The sequence below is a fragment of the Antechinus flavipes genome, chromosome 5 (assembly GCF_016432865.1).
Source record: "Antechinus flavipes isolate AdamAnt ecotype Samford, QLD, Australia chromosome 5, AdamAnt_v2, whole genome shotgun sequence".
Taxonomy (NCBI): domain Eukaryota; kingdom Metazoa; phylum Chordata; class Mammalia; order Dasyuromorphia; family Dasyuridae; genus Antechinus; species Antechinus flavipes.
Window position 1 is genome coordinate 381,447 of NC_067402.1, and position 25,846 is coordinate 407,292.

Below are 25,846 nucleotides of genomic sequence, written 5' to 3' on the forward strand. Positions count from 1 at the left end.
ATCTTTTTTCTCCCAGAGTATGCTGTACTTGCCAGCTTCTCACAAACTCTTTGAAGAATTTTCTTAAAATATGTCACTAGAATCAGTTCTGCTAAGGAAGAAATGTCCCATCACCCTCAAATCCACCTACCTTCCAGATAAAACACAAACTTTCTTTCTGATTCCACAAGGAGATAAATTCCTGATATAACATTTGCCAGTTTTTTTTTCCCCAACTGGTCCTATAAAATGCTTTTCTCAAAATTTAAGAAGACTCTTACTGACCACAATTCTAAGAGCTGACTCTTGATACTTCAAAATGGTGTGACCTTTGAACAAACTGCTTCTCTGTGCTTTAGTTTCCTTCTGGAAATTGAAGGGTGTTGGATTCTTGAATTTTTAAGGAAATTTCAGCTCCATATCTCATGATTTTTTTGTTGGTTTAGGAGTTGGTGACATTCAGGGATGTGGCTGTGGACTTAACCCAGGAGGAATGGAGCCTCTTGGATGATCCTCAGAAAGAGCTGTACAAGGAGGTCATGTTGGAGAATGCCTGGAACCTGCTCTCCCTTGGTAAGGACATTTCCCTTGCTGATTCTAAAACTGCAATCAAAGGGAATATTTTTGGGTCTAGATTTTGGGGTGGGGGTGGGAGATTGGTGTCTCAGAATGTGAAAAGTGCTGGTCTCCTGTGTCCAAGAAACAGGATCCTCTTGTACTGTTTTGTATTATATGATAGGAAACTGAAGGTGTCCTTTGTAGCTCCTGAAGCTGTCTCTTACCAATTTTAGGCAGCTTCAAGTCAGAGATCAAGTCAGTGTAGAAACATCTCAGACATGGAACTAATCTTAGAGATTATGTTGTTTAACCTCTACTTGGACACATTCATTTGCAAAGCTCTGAAAAAAGCAAGGTTTTCCTTACAACCTGTTCCTCTTTGGGATGGTTCTAGCATTTGGAATATTCTTCTTTTTAATGAGCATCAATTTATATCGCAAAGTCCTAGTTGTTCCCAGTATAAGGAAGTTGTCCTTGATCTGCCTTCCCATTGCCCTCAAAGTCCATCATAAAAGTTGGCAAAGGAGTGGAAGGAAATAAACATTTCTTTTCAACTATTATTGCCAAGTATTGTGCCTTCTGCTTTCTTTACAATATATTCCCAACAATAGTATATAAGAACAACTTCCATGAAATGAGCTATTTTAACTAATCTAAGTCCCCAAATTATAATTGTCTATTTGAAAGAAATAGCAAGTTTTACATTGTCGATTTGCAGTTTCATGTTCAATCATCTTTTTTATTGTACTATATTATAGAAATGCTTGTTTGTAAATTAAAGACAAGAATGTGTCAATTTAATGTCATGTTAACCTTCCCAGTTAGGTGATACTGTTATCCCCATTTAAGAACTGAGGAAACTAAGGCAAACAGGGTCAATTGACTTAAGAAGGGGTCTTCAGTAATAACTGTCCAAGGCTTAATTTAAGCTTGGGTACACTATCTCCACTGCACTATCTGCTCCCTTAAATTTTTAGGTAATTTCTAGACAATGGATTGGGGAAACTTCCAGATTTGCCTGTCCTTCTATGAAGAAGGGGTGCAAGACTAAGGTCTCTATTGATCAGGCTCAAGACTTCTCAGGCCCAATAACATACCTAGGTTAAAACTTTCTGCCAGAATGGAGTCTAAAAGGAGAGGAGGTGGGGGAAGAGCATTTGGCTCATTCTCAGAACAAGTTGTACAACAGCAGAATGGGGCACTTCCTATTGGGAGTTTCTTGCTTGACAAGCACTAACGGATGAGTTTAGACTGTTATGTGTGAATTTCAAAATGGAGGCAGCTCTGGATCTTCACCCTTTCCCTCACGAGAACTCAATGACAAAATTCTCTCCATCTTCTTCCCTAACTGATTTCCCTCTTCAGGGCTTCTAGTTCCCAGCGAATATGTGATCTCTTATTTTAAGCAAAGAAAATCACAATGGATGCTGGATCAAGAAGGCTTGAGGAGCTGCTCTCCAGGTGAGTGGGTGCCAACAGGTGTATGAAAGTTGTGGTGACTGAGGCTTCATGGAGTTACCCTTAAGTCAGTGCTGTGTTTTAGAGGGAAAGACAAGCCATGGAATTCTTTTTCAGATATTCCTTGGCAATAGTTTCTTGAGCTGGACATTGGATCTTGGGTTCTGAAATGGGATTAAAATTCAGGTCTTCCTGATTCAATACCCTATCCATATTATCTCCACTGTACTGCCAGCTCTATTCTGATTCTGAAACAGATAATATGAAAATGATCACAGGGAATAGGCCATAACTCTGGAAAAATATACTTAGGCAAGGATTCTGGAGGAGTCACAGTGTGACAAAATCATGGCATAATACCCCAAAGCAGTGTAATCTTAAGCACAATAGTTTGAAATCACTGAGAAAAATTATTTTTAAGATAGATTGTCCTAGGGGATAATTTACCATTGAAGAACACAGACAAATTTTGAGGTCAAATCCCTTGAGTCACTCTCTCAATTAAAGACATGTAATAGTCTTTCTATTCTTTCATGCCATGGGATGATTAACTCAAATTTCTGCATGAGATGTGGATAATTTAATGCATGTTTTAAAATTGTGTTTGTTAAAAGGGATACGATGATAATTGTTCTAAAGAAATAAGTAATGGCTATCTGAAAAAAAAAGTAATGGATCAGTATTAAATCACTTATGCCTTGGATAAAACGAAAAAAAAAAAAAACTTACGTAAAGCAAGAGTGTTTGTATTGTGAATGTAACCTCAGATAATGTAGAAAAAATAAATAAATAAGTAATCACCAGAAAGTACAGACAATGAAAGAGAAAGGGGAAAATTGAGAGTATAGATAATTTTATCAAATGCTACAGTGAGAACATACCCATCCACAGGGTGTGAATTCCAGTCTCAGCTGCTAGGATTTGATTCAACTCACTAAACCATTCTGAACTGATGGCCGTAATTGGGCACATAATGAGAATGAAGCCACTTTTTGTATTGTCTCAAACTTATGATAAGGATCCGATGTATTTGAGCCGAAAGCTTATTAGAAATTAAATCATCCTTAGGATGTGAACTAATGATTTTTAAGTGACTGATTATAGACATTTAATGGCTATTTTGGGAAATAGAAAATTACTGAGTTTCTGTTCTATTGATGGAGGTGAAAGGATATAAATATAGATGTGTGGGAGTGCAGTATCTGTATTTGTTTTATTGTTTTCTTCTTTTTTTTTTTTCAGAAAGAAAAATCAGACTTGAAATGAAGGCAAGTACTCCAGAGCTAAGTCTTCCTGTGGTAGCAAGTCACAAGCCAACATCCATCAGTGATGGTCCTGTTCATTTCTCTGGGAAAGATATCTGTGATATACTTGAGAAAATCCATAGTGGAGAGAAATCTTATGAACCTAATCAAAGTGGAAAAGTTTTCACAGAAAGGTGGGCTCTTACTGGACATAAGAGAATCCACATTAGAAAGAAACCTATTGAATGTAACCAATATGAAAAGTCTTTCAAATATAAAAATAGTTTTCCTCTTTATCATAAAATCCATGCTGCAGAGAGACCTTATGAATATAACCAATGTGGAAAGGCTTTCAGAAAAAAGACCCATCTTACTGCACATCAGAGAATCCACAATGGAGAGAAACTTTATATATGTAACCAATTTGGAAAAGCTTTTGAAGACAAGAAAGCTCTTACTTTACATGAGAGAATCCACACTGGAGAGAAACCTTATAAATGTAACCAATGTGGAAAGGCTTTTAGATACAAGGGAGCTCTTACTGTACATCAGAAAATCCATCTTAGAGATATAGCTTATGAATGTATGCAGTGTGGAAAGGCTTTTAGATACAAGGGAGCTCTTATTGTACATCAGAAAATCCATCCTAGAGAGACACCTTATGGATGTAATCAATGTGGAAAGACTTTTATACATAAGGTATCTCTTATTGTACATGAGAGAATTCACACTGGAGAGAAACCTTATAGGTGCAACCAATGTGGAAAGGCTTTTAGAGACAAGAGAGCTCTTACTGTACATCAAAGAATCCACACTGGAGAGAAACCTTATAAATGCAAGCAATGTGGAAAGGCTTTTATACATAAGGTATCTCTTACTGTACATCAGAGAATCCACACTGGAGAGAAACCTTATGAATGTAACCAATGTGGAAAGGCTTTTATACATAAGGAATCTCTTATTGTACATGAGAGAATCCACACTGGAGATAAACCTTATAAATGTAACCAATGTGAAAAGGCTTTTAGATACAAGGGAGCTCTTACTGTACATCAGAGAATCCACACTGGAGAGAATCCTTATAAATGTAATGAGTGTGGAAAGGCTTTTATACATAAGGTATCTCTTACTACACATCAGAAAATCCACACTGGAGAGAAAACTTATGAATGTAACCAATGTGGAAAAGGTTTTATACATAAGGAATCTCTTATTGTACATGAGAGAATCCACACTGGAGAGAAACCTTATAAATGCAACCAATGTGGAAAAGCTTTTAGAGACAAGACAACTCTTACTGTACATCAGAGAATCCATACTGGAGAAAAACCTTATGAATGTAATCAGTGTGGAAAGGCTTTCATAAAAAAGGCACGTCTTACTGTACATCAGAGAACCCACACTGGAGAGAAACCTTATGAGTGTAACCAATGTGGAAAGACTTTTAGACATAAGGGAACTCTTACTGATCATCAGAGAATCCACACTGGAGAGAAACCTTACGAATGTAAGCAGTGTGGAAAGGCTTTTATAAAAAAGGCACGTCTTACTGTACATCAGAGAACCCACACTGGAGAGGAACCTCATAAACATAACCAATGTGGAAAGGCTTTTTTAGACAAGGTCTCTCTTACTGAACATCAAAGGATTCACACTGGAGAGAAAACTTATGAATGTAACCAGTGTGGAAAGGCTTTTAGAAGAAAGAATTCTCTTACTAGACATCAGAGAATCCACACTGGAAAGAAACCTTGAATGTAACCAATGTGGAAAGGATTTTATATAAAAATTGGATTGGTTCTTGCCAGATCTATGACGAAAGGTAAAAGCATTAAAGTAAGGAGGAAAATGACTTAGGAAGAGAACATTGGGACAAGATGTGCTAGTGCTGATGCCTTCCACACTTATCCTTCGTTAGTTATAAGACTAGACGGAACATGAGGAAGGAAAAATAAAAGATGACTAAGGATGTCAGACAGCTTCTTAGCCATATTGTATCCTTTTCTACCTGGTCATGTACTTGCAAGACAGCATGATATAATGGAAAGATCTCTACATTTGGACTCAGAAGACTTGGGCTGATATTCTAGCATCACTCTTTCTTAGAACTTCTTCAAGTTAACAAGCATTTATGAACCTGATACATGCCAGACCTTGGCATGTAGGAACCAAAAGAGAGTTGCAGAGGGTGTCCCTTGCTCCTATGGAGATCACAGACTGGTGGGACTGACAACACAAACCACTAGGTGGAAACCCCCTTGGAACAGATAGTGTCTCACCAAATCACTATCAATATTATCTTGCTTTATCCTTGTGAGAACCCATTTTACAGAGAAAGAAACTGAACTAAATAGAGACCCTGTGGCTTGCCTATCAAGTTTCTGAGTTGACATTAAAACTCAGTCTTCGTGTCTTAAGGCCTACAGTCTATCTACTGCACCATCATCTGTATTCTGATTTTGAAACAGAATATTATAAAAATGTTCCCACATATGTGAGGTCAAAAAATGTAAGAAAATCTGCACAAACTCCCACTTAAAGATAGAAATTCATTCTTTTCAACTCTAACCAAGTAAACACTAATTACTATTAAAATTTATCTTTCTATTGATTCATGACATCCATTGGAATAAATGACACGTGCATTTAAAGGGCAATTCCAAATAATGCTTTGTGTTGTTGGGTTGATTTTTTTCACATTTTTCATTGTTTTCTTTTATTTATTTATTTATTTTTAAATAAAGCTTTTTATTTTCAACACATATACATGGGTAATTTTAACATTGACCCTTGCACAACCTTTTGTTCCAGATTTTCCCCTCCTTCCCCCCATTCCCTCCCCTAACTGCAGGTAGTCCAATTCATGTTCAGTATGTTAAACCCTATATATATATATATATATGTGTGTGTGTATATATATATATATGTATATATATATATATATTTACTTATTTGTTTATTTATACTGTTATCTTGCTGCACAAGAAAAATCAGATCAAGAAGAAAGAAAAAAAAATAACAGGAAAAAAACAAAATGCAAGCAAATATGAACAGAGAGAGTGAGAAAGCTATGTTGTGATCCACACTCAGTTCCCATGATTCTCTCTCTGGGTTTAGATGGCTCTCTTCATCACTGAACAAGTGGAACTGGTTTCAATCCTCTCATTGTTGAAGAAAACCACACCCATTAGAATTGATCATTGTATTGTCTTGTTGTTTCTGGTTCTAGTTATTTCACTCAGCACCAGCTCATGTGAATCTCTACAAACCTCTCTGAAATCATCCTGCAGGTCATTCCTTGTAGAATAATAATATCCCATAACATTCATATACCATAATTTATTCAGCCATTCTCCAATTGAGGGGCATCTACACAGTTTCCACATTCTTGCCACTACACAAAGGGCTGCCACAAACATGTTTGCACAGGTGGGTCCTTTTGCCTCCTATAAGAGGGATATTATATGGGATATTATCCCAGTAGAAACACTGCTGGATCCAAGGATATAGAAGGTTTGAAAACTTTTTGAGGATACTTCCAAATTGCCCTCCAGAATGGTTGGATCCATTGACAGTTCCACCAATAATATATCAGTGTCCCAATCCACCTAGCTGCACCTATTAGTAAATTCATAAGGGAAGAATTTAGTATGTTCCCTCTATCATTAGATCATTTTAGCCAATCTGATAGGTGTAAAATGGCATTTTAAGGTAATTTTAGTCTATATGTAATCAATGATGATCTAGAGCCTTTTTTTACATATGACAATTCTTTTGAATTTTTTTTCCTTGAAAAATTGCCCATTCATTTCATTTATCAATTGAGGAAATAGGTTTTAAAAGTTAAAAGGTTTAAAAAGTTCTGTTTACCATTTAAATCTCCCTCCTATCATTACTCCCTATTTTTCTTTGAAGTCTCCCTTTTTGTCTTATCCCTGCTACTTTCTCTTTACTTCTTATCCTCTTATTCTTTATTTAACTCAAACCTTTAAATTCACTTTCCTTATCTTCTCCCTACTTTACCAATTTTATTCAATATATCCTTGAAAAAGCCCCAATTTCATTCTACCTCTCAGGTTTTTTTTTTTTTTTTTTTTTTTTTTACCTTTCTTGAAACAAATGGGGTTAAGTGACACGTCCAGGTTCACACAGCTAGTATGTCTAAGCTTTAAGTTCTCCTGACTCCAGGGCTGCTGCTCTATCCACTGTATCATCTATCTGTCCCAAGTTCAGAAGACTTCCAGACATCTCCAGATGTAGATGTTGTTTCCTCTTTCAGCCCAGATGAGAATAATTTCAGCATTGCCAGCCTTCCATCCCTCCATCCTTTGTATTCTTCCTTCCATGTCCCATTTTTGAGGTAATTGCTCTTTTTTATCTTCTACTGCCCAGTTTTGTTTTTTAAAAGCACCCTGGCATGCACAAGTCAGTCACAACTACCTTAGTAATAAGTTTGAAGAATACTACCAGGAATAACTAGTAATTATTAATAGCATTTGCATATACCATAAGCAGTTTGCTCTTAATCAGTGCCTTATAAAAAGTCTTTAATAGTTTCCTTTTATTTCTTCTCACCCCTCAGGCAGGAAGCCAGCTTTCAAACTTCCATTTTTCAAGTTCTCAAGAACCTTCTTCATTTCTTGTTACTCTGTGCTATCATAGTGGTACCATCTGCATATCTGAGACTGGCTTTGTTGATACTTCTCCTGACAACTTTAATTTCAGCTTTGGAGTCCTACATTCTGGCATTTCACATAAAATACTTTGCATACAAGTGAAATAAATAAGGTGACTGTGCAACCTTACAGGTCTCCTTTCCCAATCTTAAATCAATCAGTTGTTCCACATTCAATTCTAGCTGTTGGCTCTTGGTCCTCACAAGAGTTCCTCAGGAAACAAGATGATCTGATTCTCCCATCTGTTTGAGGACTCACCACATTTTGTTGTGATCCATACTGTCAAAGGCTTTAGTCTAATCAGTGAACCAGAAGTAATTTTTTTTTTCCTTTGCAACTCCCTTGCTTGCTCTTTAATCCATTTGTTCTCTAGTTGCTCAGGGTCTCTGAAAAGCATCTGGCTCCTCTGTTAAGTCTCAATTCACATGTTGCTGAAGCCTAACCTGAAGAATCTTCAGCCTAGGTTTATTGGTATGTGAAATGAGATCTCTTACTTTTCTTGGATAAGATCTCTTACCTTTCCCATTCTGTTGTTTCTTCTGTCTCTGGATTTCTCATTTAAGCAATCCTAATTTCTCCATAATATTCTCTGTATTCTGAGTTCAGTGGGTTATATCTTAGTCTTTTTCCTTTCCCTTTCCATCTTTCCTCAGATATTTGTAGAGCCTTATTAGACAGTCATCTCATTTCTTGCTCCTTTTTTTTTCCTTTGAAAAGTTTGTTCCAGTTGCTGTTGCTACTGCTTATTTCTTCAGGCACTCTATCTATTAGATCCAGTTCCTTGAGTTAATTCATCACTTCCACAAGCATATTCTTAAGTGCAGACATTTAGGTCACATTTCTATGATCTGATGATATTCCCTACTTATAATACATGTTCAAGGAAAAGTTCTGCCAATAGTATCTTTTGAGGATTGGTACAGTTTTGTGATCCTGTCAAATCTCATCCTGTCAACTGCCAGTTAATCAGACCAGTTCTGCTCAAGGAAGGAGTTGCATTTCAAATCAAATTTAGAGTCTGCTGAGATTAAGGTGGCTCATTGGTATAATTCCCTATATACCCTTCCAGATTCTGTTTCATAATTTTCACACTTTTTCATCAAATGCAGAAGACACAGGCCAACTATACGAGTACACATTAACTTGCTGCCTTTAAAGCCAACCACTCAACCAAGACATACCAATTACACAATAATCCTTCCATCAGTGGTAACAATACACCTGGTATGTTAGCAGCATGCGGATTGTATGACAATGACTCGCAGACACATTGGATCCAAGGACTCAGAACTTGCCCTCAGGCAGCTTCCCCACTACTAAGCCAAAGTATTATTGCTGCTGCTGCTGCTGCTGCTACTTCTGCATGGTGTTAGGAGAGTACTGTTATGCAATAAGAAATGATAAGGTGGGTACTGTGAGAAAAACCTGGGAAGGCTTACATGAAGTTAGCAGAAGGAGGACAACAGTGCACTTGGTAACAGCAAGACTGTACAGTGAAGAACTGGGAATGATGGAGCTATTCTGACAATTTTGAAGGACTCATCGTGAAAAATACTCTGCACTTCTAGAAAAGGAACTGATGGAATTCAGATGAAGGTAGAAGCATACGTTTTACTTTCTTTTTCTCATATTTATTTAATCTATATGTAATTTTGTTTTGCAAATGTAAGGCATCTTCTTACTGTACATCAGAGTATCCACACTGGAGAGAGACCTTATGAATGTACCCAATGTGGAAAGGCTTTTAGACATAAGTAAACTCATAGTGTACATCAGAAAGTCTATTCTGGAGAAAAACCTTATAAAGATAACCAATGTAGAAAGACTTTTACTCATAAAGAACTCTTACTATACATCAAAGAAACCACACTGCAGAAATTTATATTTGAAGTTCCCCCCAACAATGTAGATGCATGTCTATCTATGCATTCTGTGTGACAGTGGCCTGTGTCTCACTTAAGTTCACCATAGAGGATCCATCCAATATGATGGAATCACCAGAGAGAGCCAGAGAGGGAATATAGTGTAAGAAAGAAACAGAGAGGTAGCAGGACAGAGACACAGACAGGGAAATTTTCACTTCTCCATGTGTGAATTAATTAAATGTAGGTTTTTAGAAATTTAATTTAGCTGCTCTTAGTGACTGCTAACACTGGAGGGAGAAATTCATGCATTTTTTTTTAATATATTCACCACAATCCACAGTCACTTATCTTCATCCAGAAGAGAGAAACCTATGATTTTATTTTTCTTTACTTAGTTTTGAGGTTTGAGTTTTGGCATGCCAATGGCAAGCCTATTACATGATAAGAAAACCATGTCAAAAATTCAACACACCAATGGCACCCCAGTAAAATATGTCAACAATTTGACACGCCATGAAACCATGACAAAAATTCAACACACCAAATGTCAGCACTCCCATAAAATCTCTACAAAACTTTCATTTGGAGGTGACCTCTTCTGCCTTTGAATTTAAAAGCAACTTTTTTTTTTTTAAATTTCTCCTTCATGATCTCTCTTGGATTCTAATTATTTAAACCCATGGCACCACACCTAGTAATTTGTGGGTTCCAAGAATGCTCTACCCATTTCTCAGACTATTTTATATCCAGCTTTCCATCTCCTCCTCATTATATTACAGTGTTCTCATAGTAGCACTTCCATGAATTTCTGTGAATCACTTGATGAATAACCAATGATTTGGGGTTAGATTAAAGAGAAATGAGTGGTAAAAATAAAAAGAGAGAGTGAGGAATGGAGAGAGTCTGAAAGAAAGAAGGAAAAACCCAAATAGACATACTGATAGAAAAAGTAAGACAACACTTTACGTTTACAATTTGGAATAACAAGAGAGGATGCTAGGAGCATAGTAAAAGCCTGTACAGCTTGCCTTCCTTTCCACGCTCCTACACTGCCTCCAGGGAAGAACCCTCATGGTTTGAGATCCAGTGAAATTTGGCAAATGGATGTGACCCATTATAAATCTTTTTGTCATCTTTCTTTTATCCATGTTGTGGTAGACACCTTTTAAGGATTCACTTTTGCAATGCCAGCAGCAAAAGAGATATCCTGAGTGGTCACTGAGTTCCTTATTCAAGCATTTGCAATTATGGGTGTGCCACAAGCAAGGAAAACAGACAATGGACCTGCATATACTTCCAAACATCTTGCACACTTTTGTGCACAGTATAAGATTTTATATACCACCGGCGTACCCTTTAATCCTCAAGGACAGGCAATAGTAAAGAGGAGAAACAGACATTAAGACACTCCTCCAAAAACAAAAAGATGGGGAGCCACAGATAACCCTAGAGAACTTCTAAATTTAGCTCTTTATATTATTAATTTCTTGATTTTTAATAAAAGATGCACTGGCTCCAGCAGACAGGTTTTATAACCCACAAAAAGGGTAGTGTCCAGTGCGAGCAGCTCCACTATCTTTAGATAATCACGGGTGATGTGGAGAGACTCAGAAAGTGGTTAATGGAAGGGACCAGATAGGTTAACTGCTTGGGGGAGAAGGTGTGCTTGTATCTCTACAAGGAGAAGGAATTAGATGGGTGCCAATGAGCCATATTCACCTTGTCTATTGGAGAGAGGTGGAGAAGACCCTTGAAACGAAGGAGAAGACCCAAGAAACATTGGGTGGTTCCATCACTGACTGTGCCCACCACTGAAAGAGCCTGACAGTTATGGCAATTGACTCATGAACATGAAAAATTGTTAATGAGACTGATCCAAAACTTCAAAACCCTCAGCAATCATTGGAATCCCTGAGACATGAAAAGATTGTTGTAGGACTTGAAAACCCTCGGGAGTCATTGGATTCTCTGAGACATGATAAGATGGCTGCAAGACTTCAAAATCTGCAGAAATCATTGGATTTTCTGAGAAATGATAGGACTGTTGCAATACTGCAGGAATCATTGGATTCCCTAACGCATAAAAAGGATTTCAAAAACTTGCAGAGATCATTGAATTCCCTGACCCATGAAGTAACGTGTTAGAATTCTTACAAGGTGCTAAATCAGTGGAATTGATAGAGACAATGATTTTTTAGCAGGGTGCTTAACAGTTCTCTACATGTACTTAGTACTTACCACAGTTCCACAAGATTCACACCTTTAAGAGAGCATGTATAAGTTAGGAACCTCAACCAGGATTGACTCCGGGAGATTCACAAGCCAGCATTCAGTCAAGGAGATTCACAAGCCAGAGTCGGCAGTTGGGCAGAACAAAGGAAGAAAGAGAAGTGGTAGCAGGCTGTCCGGTGGAGAACACTAAAACCAAGATCCAGAAGGCTTCCAGAAAACTACCCGAGCCCCAAGTGGAGATAAGATTTTGGAAGAGACAATAAAATGTTTGGACTTTAACACAACTTTAACTTTAACTTTTGGCTGCATTTGAGGTGATTATTACACTGAACTGAAACTAAGGCTGCTTCCAGAAACGCCCCCCCCCCCCCAAGATACCTGCTTCCAGAAAAGGTTACACTTTAGAAGAGATACAAATAGATTGGTTTTGGACTATCTCTTGGCTGCTGAAGGAAGCATATGTGTGATTGTTATTTACATACCCTCCTTCTAGGACTTCTGGAAATCTTTTACAACACCATGTTGTAAAATTCATACTTTGTTCTATCACTACTTGCAGGTACAATTCATGTTTGTTACACCACATTGAGCCTGCACCGGCTGTGGGAAGAGTCATTACTACTAGCCTATGCATTATTGCTATGTGCTTGTGTAATGCCTCCCATGCTGATGGGTTTGTGCATACCTATTTCTTGTAAGACTCTTCAACTCAGAAACCCGCTAACAATATCTGGCTTGACTCCCCACTTCTCTTTGGTATTTTTCACCTCCCTTCCTGAGAAATCAGGGAGGGCTTGACCACCTGTGTTCTAAAACAAAAGAAAGCGGGAGATGTAAAGGTCTGAAACTATGAAAAGGTGTGCTTGAATCAGACAATCGAGCACTTAAGGATAATTACTTATTCCATGTGAGACAATGACTATATTAGCATAAATTTGGATAAATGGCTCTTCTTACTGTTTTGGACTGGCTTAATGTTTGATGTTAAGATAATTGTAGGCAAGCATTAGAGGGTGGGGTGACTGAGGCCAGATTATCTTGGCAGCAGGATGAGGAGGAGAAAGGTGGAGATTCTGGACTCCAGAATTAAGAAGAGATCTTTAGTAAAATTCCAGGGAGTTTGCTTGCTTTTCTTCCTAAAGACCAAGGATTTTTATTTATCCGAACTCTGGCTGATTCTGAGGCCTCCAGGGAGCAAGCCCGGACATTACAAGTCTGTTGGCTTTTTAACTCAATTTCGTGATTCTTGTTCTCCCAAGTTGATAGATTTCTAGCCATCTATCAACTAGATAGATCTAGAAATCTATCAATAGGCATTTTGTTAAAACATAATTTTCATAAAGAATCTGGCAATATTATCCCCATGAATTGGTTTTTAATTCATGAAGGAAGCCTCTTTTCTAGTTACTCTTGCTTTTCTTTAATGAAATATTACAATTAAGGAATAAATGCTCTAAGCAAATGAAAGCAATGACAAATAAATACAAAACTGAGCTGTTTTGCCCATAACAACATCATACCCAGAGTGACCTCAGGCCTTCAATTTGACAACAGTTAATTATACTTGACTTCACTGGAAATTGTCTCTTACCACTTAGTGCAGGCCAGATCCTGATAAATATCTCTTCAAAATTCTCATTTTTCATCAGATAAGACTTTGTTCCGGCTTCTCAGAAAATAAAATACATCTTTACTTTAATTCTGTTCTCTTTTAAATGATCACATAAACCTTTTTTCTCCCAGAGTATGCTGCACTTGCCATCTTCTCACAAACTCTTTGCAGAATTTTCTTTAGAATATAACACTGGAATCAGTTCTGCTGAGGAAGAAATTTCCCATCACCCTCTAGTTCTCCCCAAATCCATCTACCTCCCAGATAAAACACAAACTTTCTTCCTGATTCCACATAAAACATTTCTCAGGTTTTTTCTTTTTTTCCCCAATTGATGCTATAAAATGCTTTTCTCAAAATTCAGAAGACTCTTACTGACCATGGTTCCAGGAGCTGACTATGACATTCAAAAATGGTGTGACCTTTGAGCAAATCCCTTCTCTGGACTTCATTTTCCTTCTGGAAATTTAAGGGGGCTGGATTCTTGAATTCTGAAGGGAATTTTGGCTTCATATCATGATTTTTGTTGGTTTAGGAGTTGGTGACATTCAGGGATGTGGCTGTGGACTTTACCCAGGAGTAATGGGGCCTCTTGAATGATCCTCACAAGGAGCTGTACAAGGAGGTCATGTTGGAGAATGCGAGAATGCCTGGAATCTGCTCTCCCTTGGTAAGGATATTTCCGTGGGTAACTAAATTTGCAATCAAAGGGAATATCTTTCAGTCCAGGATCTCATGGGGGCAAAGGAGGTCTCAGAATGGGGAAAGTGCTGGTCTCCTGTGTCCAAAAGACAGGATCCTCCTATACTGTTTTGCATTGTATGATAGGAAACTGAGGGTGTCCTTTTCGCTCCTAAAGCTCTCTTACCTATTTTAGGCAGCTTCAAGTCAGAGATCAAATCAGTGTAGAAGCATCTCAGACATGGAACTAATCTCAGAGGTTATGTTGTCTAACCTCTGTTTGGACACAAATTCATTTGCAAAGCTCTGAAAACTGCTCAAGTAGGTTTTCCTTACAACCTGTTCATCTTTGGGATGGTTCTAGCATTTGGAATATTCTTCCTTTTTAAGAGCACCAATTTATATCCCAAAGTCCTATTTGTCCCCAGTATAGGAAGTTTGGCCTTGATCTGCTTTCTCATTGCCCTCAAATTTCATCAAAAATGCTGGGAAAGGGGTGGAAGTGAATAAGTATTTCTTTTCAACTATTCTTGCCAATTGTTGTGCTACCTGCTTTCTTTACAATATATTCCCAACAATATTATTTAAGAACAACTTCCAGGAAATGAGCTATTTTGACTATTCTAAGTCTCCAAATTATAGATAAAGAAGGAAATAAAGATTCTATTTGCATCCAGATAAAAAACTAATAGGTAGAAATGTGTATAGCATTATTTTACACATCTACATGTTTTTATACATTATATATATATATATATATATATATATATATATATATTTATGTATGTATGTATATGGTGTATATATTTCTGTATTGTCACAAGCTTACTGTAAGGATCCAATGTATTTAAGCAGAAAACTCATTAGAAATTAAATCATCCTTCGGATGTGAGTTAATATAAATTTTAAGTGACTGATTATAGACATTTAATGGCTATTTTGGGAAATACAAAATTACTTAGTTTCTATTCTACAGAAGAAGGGAAGAGGATATAAATACATATATGTGGGAGTATAGTGTCTGTTTTTGTTTTGTTGTTGTCTTTTTTTTTTCTCAGAAAGTGAAATCAGACTTGAAATGAAGCAAAGTACTCCAGAGCTAAGTCTTCCTGTAATAGAAACTCACAAGCCAAGATTCATCAGTGATGGTCCTGGTAACTTCTCTTGGAAAGATATCTGTGATATACTTGAGAAAATCCACAGTGGAGAGAAATCTTATGAGCATAATCAAAATGGAAAAGTTTTCACAGAAAGGTGGGCTCTTACTGGACATAAGAAAATCCACATTAGAGCGAAACCTATTGAATAACCAATATGGAAAGACTTTCAAATATAAAAATAGTTTTCCTGTTCATAAAATCCATGCTGCAAAGAGACCTTATGAATGTAACCAATGTGGAAAGGCTTTCAGAAAAAAGACATATCTTGCTGCACATCAGAGAATCTACACTGGAGAAAAACTTTATGAGTGTAACCAGTGTGGAAAGGCTTTTAGAGACAAGGGGAGCTCTTACTGTACATCAGAGAAACCACACTGGAGAGAAATCTTATGAATGTAACTAATGTGGGAAGGCTTTTACAGAAAGTAAAGGTCTGAATAGACATCAGATAATCCTTACAGCAGAGAAACCTTATAAATGTAACTGATGTGGAAAATCTTTTATATATAAGCTATCTCTTACTGTACATCAGAGAAACCTTATGAATGTAAGCAATGTGGAAAGGTTTTTAGAAAAAAGGAATCTCTTACTCAACATCAGAGGATCCAAACTGGAGAAAACCCTTATGAATATAACCAGTGTGGAACGACTTTTAGACATAAGGGAACACCTACTCTACATCAGGAAATCCATACTGGAGAGGAACCTTAAAATTTTAACTAATATGGAATCAGTTTTATATAAAAAAAGAAGAGTGGTTTTTGCCAGATCTATGAAGAAAGGTAAAAACATTAAAATAAGGAGGAAAATGGCTTTAGGTAGAGAACATTGACCCTTGCAAAACCTTGTTCCAAATTTTCCCCTCCTTCCCTGTAATGTTCTCGTTGGGGTCTCTGGGAGCAGACTCTGTTTCATTTCAGAGTAATCACCACACAAGTAGCCAGGGGTTAAAATCCTTTATTATCTCTTTCAAAGTCTTATCTCCTTCACTTGAGGATTGGCTAGTTTTCTGGAGGCTTTCCGGAATCTTGGTTTCAGTGGAGAAGCAAAGGAGGAGAGCCCACCACCAAGGTAGTGTGAGATGAAGTGAATGAATAGTTCAAAGGCTTGCGCTTCAGGCTTCAGCCTTCTGTCTTCTCTGGCCTCTGAATCTGGCTGAGTTTGTCTTAGATTATATGCTCTCTTATCATAGGTGTGAATCATGTAGAACTATAGTAAGTACTAAGTACATGTACTGAACTACCATGGTCTTTATCAATTCCACTGACTTAACACATTATAAGAATCATTGTTTCAGAGTTCTGGCCCATAACACTTCCCCGACTCCTTCCCCTAGCTGCCAGGTAGTCCAATACATGTTAAATATGTTACAATACATGTTACATCCAATATGTGTATATTTATACAGTTATCTTGCTGCATAAAAAAATCAAATCAAGAAGGAAGAAAAAGAAAAACTGAGAAAGGAAACAAAATGAAAGCAAATACCAACAGAGAGAGTGAGAATGCTATGTTGTAGTCCACACTTAGTTCCCACAGTTCTCTCTCTAGGTTTGGATAACTCTCTCTTCATCACTGAACAAGTGGAATTGGTTTGAATCATCTCATTGTTGAAGAAAACCACTTCCAGCAGAATTGATCATCATATAGTCTTGTTGTTTTTGGTTCTGCTCATTTCACTCAGCATCAGTTTCTCAATTTTACATCAACTACCAAAATTCCAGGAAGGTTGGACATTTATGGCCATAGGCATCAAAAGAACCTCAGTGTCTGTCTCTCATTGCATCAGAAGAGTTCTTTTATTCTTGGGTTACCTAAGTAATCCATCTCATCAAACCTGTAGTCACCAGATCAAGATTTTATCTGGGTTTCCAGTCTTGCAGCAGTGCTGACAAGCTACTTGAAAACCATGGTCCCTAGGATTACACAGTAGAGGCCATCATGAAATCATGGAAGAAGACAACTTTTCTATAAAAACAGATCTAGAAGTGTCATTCATTGAAATGCTGAGGTGAACTTATCTTCTGGTTATGTTACTACTCTTTTATCTGTCAGTTTCTTAAACGAATTGGTGGGTAACATTGGTTGGGCCTTAAGCAGGACTTCAGTGATAGTGTAGTCACCTTCCAGTGATAGAAAAAACAAGATAGTATCTGAAGAACCACTTGTCATGAGCCATGGAAATAATTCTTCTTAGTAGTAATTTGTGAACAATTTTTACTGGTTAGAGTTTTTTTTTTAATGTTGCTTGTCCACTTCTCTTTCTCTTTTCCTCCTCATCCATGTGTGACCATTTTCATGTTACTTGTTTCAGAATCAGAATAGAGCTGGCGGTACAGTGGAGACAATGTGGAGAGGGCCTTGAGTTAGGAAGACCTGAGTTTTAATCCCATCTCAGAACCCAAGTTTCAGTGACCAGGTCAAGACACCATTGCCAAGGAATATCTGAAAAAGAATTCCATAGCTTGTCTTTCTCTCTAAAATATAGCATTGACTTCAGGGTAAGGCCACAAAGCCTCAGTCACCACAACTTTCATACCCCGGTTGCCACCCACTCATCTGGAGAGCAGCTCCTTAGACATTCTTGATCCAGTATCCATTGTGATTTTCTTTGCTTAAAATAAGAGATTACATATTCACTGGGAACTAGCAGCCCTGGAGAGGGAAATCAGTTAGGGAAGAAGATAGAATTTTGTCATTTAGTTCTCCTGAGGGAAAGGGTGAAGATCCAGAGCTGCATCCATTTTGAGATTCATCCCTTTAAGTTCACACATAACAGTCTATACTCATCCATTAGTACTTGTCAAGCAAGGAACTCCAAAGAGGGTGTGCCCCATTCTGCTGTTGTACAATTTGTTCTGAAAAAGAACCAAATGCTCTTCCCCCACATTTTCTCCTTTTAGGATCCATTCTGGCAGAAACTTTTAACCTGAGTGAAAAGTTATTGGTCTTGAGAAGCTTTGAGCTTGATCAATTAGGGACTTTAGGCTTGCCACCCTTTCTTCATGGAAGGACAGACAAATCCTATAGTTTCCATTATCCATTGTGTAGAAATTATCTAAAAATTTAAGGAAGTCAGTAGTTCAGTGGAGATAAACATAGTGTACCTGGGTTTAAATTAAGCGTTGGACAGTTATTGCCTCTTGGTAAGTCAATTAAACCTTGTTTACCTTAGTTTCTTCACCTCTTAAGTGGGGATAACAGTATCACCTAACTTGGAAGGTTAATATGACATTAAATTGACATATTCTGCTTTATCTTTACTTTACAAACAAGCATTTCTGTAACATAGTACAAAAAAAAAGATGATTGAACATGAAACTGCAAATCTACAATTTACAACTTGCTCTTTCTTTCAACTAGACAACCAAATTATCAAGTAGATTTTTTCCCTTGACTTTGCCCTTCCCCATGCTAGAGATGGCTATCATTACATAGAAAAAGGCATCTCTTATCAGACATCAGAGAATCCATATTGGAGAGAAACCTTATGAATGTACCCAATGTGGAAAGGCTTTTACAAAAAAATGATCTCTTAATGTACATCAGAGAATTCACACTGGAGAGAAACTTATGAATGTAGCCAATGTGGAAAGATTTTTAGTCATAAAGGAAATCTTACCATACATCAGAGAAACTACACTGGAGAGAAACCTTATGAGTATAACCAATATGGAAAGGCTTTGACAGAAAGTGGAGGTCTTAGCACATATTAGAGAATCCATACAGGAAAGAAACCTTCTAAATGTATCCAATGTGGAAAGACTTTTACAAAAAGGAAATCTCTTACTGAACACCACAGAATCCACACTGGAGAGAAACCTTATGAATGTAACCAATAGGGAAAGGCTTTTAATGATAAAGTAACTCTTACTATACATCAGATAATCCACACTGAAGAAAAGCCTTATAAATGTAACCAGTGTGGAAAAGGTTTTACTAAAATGGAACTTTTTATATCAGAGAAAATACACTGGAGAGAAATCTTATGAATGTAGCCAGGGTGGAAAAGCTTTTATAGGAAGTAGAGGTCTTAATAGACACCAGAGAATTCACACTGGAGAGAAACTTTATAAATGTAATGAATGTGGAAAGACTTTTACAAAAAAGGAATTTCTTACTGGACACCAGAGAATCCACCCTAGAGATAAACCTTATACATGTAACCAATATAGAAAGGCTTTTTTACCAAAAAAAAAAAAAAAAAAAAAGAAGAAGAAGAAGAAGAAGAATCTCTTACTATACATCAGAGAATCCACACTGTAGAAAAATCTTATGAATGTAACCCATGTGGAAAGGCTTTTAGTCATAAAGGAATTCTTACTATACATTAGAGAAAAGACACTGGAGAATAACCTTATAAATGTAACCAACATGGAAATGCTTTTATATAAAAAAAGAGGATTGGTTCTTGCCAGATCTATGAAGAATGGTAAAAGCATTAAAATAAGGAGGAAAATGACTTAGGTAGAGAATATTAGGACAAGACGTGCTAGTACTGATGCCTTCCATACTTGGATAGCTTCACTAAGTCTTTGGGGTATGATTGGCAACATTTCAAGAGGCAACAAGATATGGGAAATTCTAAACTGAGATCTTTGTGGATTCAGGAAACTAGTTCATTCCTAAATGAACAGCTCTGTGCAATGGTGAAATAGATTTGCCATATTTATTCAGGCAAAAAATATTTTATTCAGATGAATTTTTCAAGATGCTTTTAAGAATAAAAGCTTTCAACTCTGAGTTTTCAGCTTACATCCATCAATTTGACAATTTGACAATGACCCAATATCTCAAAATTGTGTTGGTGAAGAATTAGAGGGAAAGTAATACAATGTATGTAGTTATGAATTGGTCCAACTGTCCTGAAAAGTCATTAAGTATTACAATTTATTAAAAGGTGATCAAATGTCCATATTTTGTGACTACTTTGAGATCCTACTTCAAAGTATAAACTCTAAGGAAGTAAGGGAAAGAAATGCTTCAGCTACAATAAAATATTCATTGAAGTGGATTTTTTCTTTTGCTTTCTTTTTCTTACAGCACAAAAATACATATTATAGATTATGTAATTATATATGTGTGTATTATATATAATATAATTACATTATAGATGCATGTATATCTATGTATTCTGTGTGACAATGGCCTATGTCTCACCTAAGTTCACCACAGAGGATACATCCAATATGATGGAGTCATCAGAGAGAGCAAGAGTGGGAAACAAAAAGTGAGAAAGAAAGAGAGATCGAGAGATACAGACAAACAGAGCCAGAGATGCTTAATATAATGTAAGCAAGAAAGAGAGAGAGAGAGGTAGCAGGACAGAGATAGAGAGATTTCCACTTCTCCATGTTTGAATTAATTAAATGTAGGTTTTGGAAATATAATTTAGCCACTCTTAGCAATTGCTAACACTGAAGGGAAACATTCATGCATTTTTTGATATTTACCACAATCCACAGTCATTTATCTTCAACCAGAAGGGAGAAACCTATCGTTTTCTTTTTCTTTGCTTGTTTTTTTTTTTTAAGATTGAATTTTGGTATGCCAATGACAAACCAAGAAAACCGTGTCAAAAATTCAACACACCAATGGCACCCCAGGAAAAACATGTCAGCCATTTGACACTCCAAAAAACCTATATCCAAAATGCAACATGCAAATGACACACCAAGAAACCACAGAACCAAGAAAATCAAAAATTCAACATACCAAATGCCAGCACTCTCTTAAAAAATCTCTACAAAACTTTCATTTGGAGGTGTTCACTTCTGCCTTTGAATTGAAAAGCAACTTTTCTTATTTTTCCTGCATGGTCTCTTTTGGATTCTACATATTTAAACTCATGGCATCACACCTAGTAATTGGCAGGTTCCAGGAATGCTTTATCCATTTCTCATACTTTTATTTATATCCAGCTTCCCATATCCTTCCTCATTATATTACACAGTGTTCTCAAATTAACATGTCCATGAATTTCTGTGAATCAGTTGATGAATAACCAATGATTTAAGGTTAGATTAAAGAGAGATCATTGCTAAAAATAAGAAAGAGAGCATGAGGAACAGTGAGAGGATGAAAAAAAGAACCAAAAAGACAGACTGATAGAGAATATGAGAGAATGCTAGAGAGAGCAGGCCTTAGTGAGATAGAGAGGTAGAGACAGAAACTCAAAGTGTCAGGAAGCCAGAAAATGAGGGAATGAGAAAGAGAGAGAAAAAAAAAGAGCAATTCAGAGAAAGAGAGCAAGCCAGAAAGATACAGAATAAGAGAAATGGAGATAAAATGCCAGAGAGAAAGAACCAGACAGTGAGAGTGAAAAAGAGAAGCTAAAAGAGTCAGCCTATAGATATAAACGGGGGGAGAGGGGGGAAGGAATCGAGTAAGAGGGAAAGAGACAAAGAGAAAGAAATAAAGTAAAAAAAAAAAAGAAGTTAAAAAAAGAAAGAAAAAAGTTACAGAAAATGAGAAAGAAATAGAATTATAGAGAGACAAACAGTGAAGGGGAGGGAGGAAGAGAGAAATTGCAACATAGCAACTGAGAGTCAAAGAAAGAGCCAGAGCAAGCCAGATAGAGAAGGAGAGAGTGGCTGTGCCAGAGGGAGAGAGAGACAGCCAAAGAGAGTGAGAGAGAGAGAGAGAGAGAGATATCAATAGCATGAGTGGAAGCCAGAGAAAAAGAGAGAAATAGTGGCATAGCATCTATAATGTGGTCTTTAGTATAAGTATTGAATGAATTCAACAGGTGAGTGAATTAAAATGAAATATTTAAAAGGTGAATTGTTCCATTATTTGATAAATGGACTTGTACCAAGACTTGAAAAAAGACTTTGGAAAAAGTCTTTCAAAGCTGTTAATGTTCATAAACATACATAGGAAATGAGAGCAACAGAGAGACAGAGTTAAAGATAGCAAGGCAGAGTGAGTCAGAGGAGAGAAAGTGTCAGAGGAAGAGAAAGAGCCAGAGAGTGAAAAACAACAAAGGGCCAGAGAGAGTAAGAAAGAAAAAGAAATTCAGAGAGAGAGGGAGGGAGGGAAAGAAAAAATGTGATAATGTGTAAGAAAGGTAGAGAAAGCAGGCCAGAGAGAATCAGAGAGTCGATGAGAGAAAGAGAATGAAACAGAGAGAGGCAGAGAAAATGAGCTAGAGTAAACCAGTGGAGAGGGAGAGAGTGAATGTGATAGTGGGAGAGAGGAAAAAAAGAGCCAGAGACAGAAGAAAAAGAAACCAAGAGACAGAAACAGAAAGAGAAGGGAGGCAGAATGAGAGAGACTTAGACGAAGATCTACTCACAGATAAAGAGAGAAACAGAGATGCAGACAAAGTTGGAGAGAGCAAGCCAGAGCTAGAAAAAAGAAGAGAAAGAGAGAGCCAGATAGTGAGACTGAGAATGAATAGGAGAAAAAGAAACAGAGGGCCAGAGAAACATAAAGAGGAGACAGTGACAGAGACAGAGACAAACCAAAGAGAATCAGGTATTGAAAAAGAGTGAAATAGATAGAAACAGAGGCAGAGAGAGAACTTTTAATTTACTTCTTCATGAGTGAATCTGTTAAATGTAGAGTTTGGCTATTTAAATTAGCTCTTCTTACAGATTACTACCACTGAAGGGAGACACTGACTCTTTTGGATATTTAGCAGAATCCACGGGCACTTTTCTTAAACCAGAAGGGGGAACCTGGGAGATTTTTTTGGTTTGTTCCCTTGTTTATTTTATAAATTTGAGTTTGGGCATCACAAATTATGGCAGAGACAACTTATTGTTGATGTGAGGGATTCTGTGAGAGAGGGGAAGAAAGAGAAAAAGAAATGACAGAGCCAGACAAAGAGAAAAAAAAAAGAAAAGTCCAAGAGAAAAAGACAGGCAGAGACAGAGAGGGGAAGCCAGAGAGTGAGAGAAAGAAAGAAACAGAGTGAGAAAAAGAGAGACTGAGGCTGACAAAAACCAAGACAGAGATAAAGCCACAGTGAGAGAGGAGGACTGAAACAAAGTATTGGAGGGAAAACGAGAGATCCAGAAAGTAGAAGAGAGAAAGAGAGAGAGAGAGAGAGAGAGAGAGAGAGAGAGAACACAAGAGAAAAAGAAACAGGGGGTCAGAGAGAGAAAGGAATAGAGTCAGAAAGAAAATGATAGGCAGAGATTATCAGAGAGTGAGAGTGAAAAAGATAGGAAGAAACAGAGTCATAGAAACAACAAAAGAGGAATAGAAAGGGTCTGAGAAAAAGAAAGAAAGAGTCTGACAGACAGAAAGTGTGAGAGATACTACAGGGAGCCAAATAGTGAAGAAAAAAAAAAGGATGAGAAAGAGGCAGAAAGAAATAACAGAGAGGAAAAGAGAGACACAGAGACAGTCAAATGAACAGATGAAGAAAGTCAATAAGAAAGAAAAGGTGATTCCAAAGGACAGAGTGAAACAAAGACAGTCACAGTTAGCATGGGACTTAGCCAGAGAGAAAAAAGTGTCAGAAAGACACAGAGAATAAGAGAGGGAAAAAGAGAGAAACAGTGAGAGTAAGAGAAAGAGAAGAGAGAAAAATGGGGTCAGAGAGAAAGAGAGAAGAAAAAGAGAGAGAGCAAACAAAAATGGAGTGAAAGTGAGAAAAAGACAGCCAGAAATAGAGAGAAACATGGGGAGGAGTGAGAGACAGAGAGAGGCACAAAGAGAAGTGTAAGGGTCCTTTAAATGGGCCAGCACAGCACAAGAGGAGGTTTGAGTTGCCTGGAAGTAATTTTCTGTGGCTAGGGACTGCCCCATGGGCAGGAATCTTGTCATATCGAGATAGTTTCTTCGGGGAGATGGCTCCCTCTCTGATTGGCTGTGTGTGTTGGTCTCTTCTTCTTGGCATAGCTGAGCCAAGCTGATGGATCGCCAAGAGAGGTAAGGAGCTTGATAGTGAACATGTGAGTCTCTCGCAGACCAGGTGTTCATCTGGGAGTTCACAGGTCAGGGCATTATCTGAGCAAGAATAATAAAGACTTTAAGTTTGTACATGACTGTTCTTGAGCGCGCTATCGCTTATTAAATTACGATTCAAGAAATCGTAGCCAGAGACCTCTGAAGGCTTCAGAGGAGACAAGCCAGGTAGAATTAGTTGACACTGCAAAGGTCAGTGGCCAGAGGTTCTCTGACGCTCTGGGAATTAGGAGAAACTGGCAATGTAAAATACTAAGTAACACTAGGGCATTTGCAAATTAAGTGACTGCTCAGCGGGTTGTCATAATCGGTATTTTACAGAGAAGTAAGCCTAAAATAGCCTGAGAATGAAGGAGAGACTGAAAAAAAAAAAAAGAAAGAAATGGAGAAAGAGAAGAAAGAGTGAGAGACAGAGCTGAGCAGAGAGAGAAAAATAAAGTGAGAAAGAGAAAGAAAAAGAGCGAGACAGAGAGAGAAACAGTAAAAAAGGAAAAAGTGAATCAGTGAAAGAAAAGGAAGCAAAAGGAAACAGATTTAGAAAAAGTTAAAGGGAAGGAGTAAAAACCTCAGAAAGAGACATGCTGAAAGACTGAAACTGTGAGGGAGGCACACAGAAAGAGGTTTTGGAAAGAGGGAGTAAAGAGGAGAGGAGAGAGAGAGAGAATTTCATTCAGCATTGCTAATCTCATTACATTATCCTTCTCTCTAAACCCAGGCCTTTCCTGAACTTTCTTATGTTTGTCACAGTAATACACACAATCATACACAGATTGTTCTGTAATATACACCACTAGACTTCTCATCACCCAAGTTTGAAATCTGAAGTGTTCATTTGGATATCTCACCTTTACATAACCCACATATATGAGCTGCTGCTAAATCTTAGCATTTCTAACTCTATTATATGTCTTTTAAAAAAATATTGCATTTTTAATTTATGGAATAAAACAAGCATTTCTGTATAGCCCTATAATAATAAAGCTGACTGTATGTGAAACTGTAGTCTATGATATACAGCTTCCTATTCCTTTTAAATATATCATAAAATTCTAATGGAAATTTCATTTCCACTTCCTCACCCACACTAGTGATGCCTACCATTAAACACCACTACTTGTGTACATATACACACGCGCACACACACACACACACACACACACAGACATGCACAATATTTTCTTGCTTCTGCTCATTTTACTCTATTATTTCACACAAGTATTTCCATATTTTTTTTCCTGAGATCACTGAGCTCATCATTTCTTATAGTACAGTAGGATTCCTTCAGCACCATGTATCACAACTTGTTCAGCCAATCCCCAATGAATGGGCAGCCCTGAAGCTTTCCAGTACTTTCCCATCACTACAAACACTTTAGATTTTGCCTCAATCCTCTTCTCTCTGTTCGCAGAGCTACTACCTTGTTCAGGCCCTTACAAACTCGCAATTCTTCGGAATTTTAAGT

General features: G+C 37.3%; 1 protein-coding gene and 1 long non-coding RNA gene across 2 annotated transcripts in view; both read left to right on the forward strand.

Moving 5' to 3' along the window:
- The window catches only part of LOC127564356 (uncharacterized), a 177,595-nt gene that overhangs the window by 28,881 nt on the left and 122,868 nt on the right, over nt 1-25,846 (forward strand). The gene's annotated exons all lie outside the window — the stretch shown is intronic.
- On the forward strand, nt 1,646-6,001 carry LOC127564350 (zinc finger protein 260-like). The gene is made up of 2 exons (XM_052000832.1): nt 1,646-1,998; nt 3,238-6,001. The coding sequence occupies exons 1-2, from the start codon at nt 1,962-1,964 to the stop codon at nt 4,992-4,994; spliced, it is 1,794 nt and encodes a 597-aa protein (XP_051856792.1). The 5' UTR covers nt 1,646-1,961; the 3' UTR covers nt 4,995-6,001.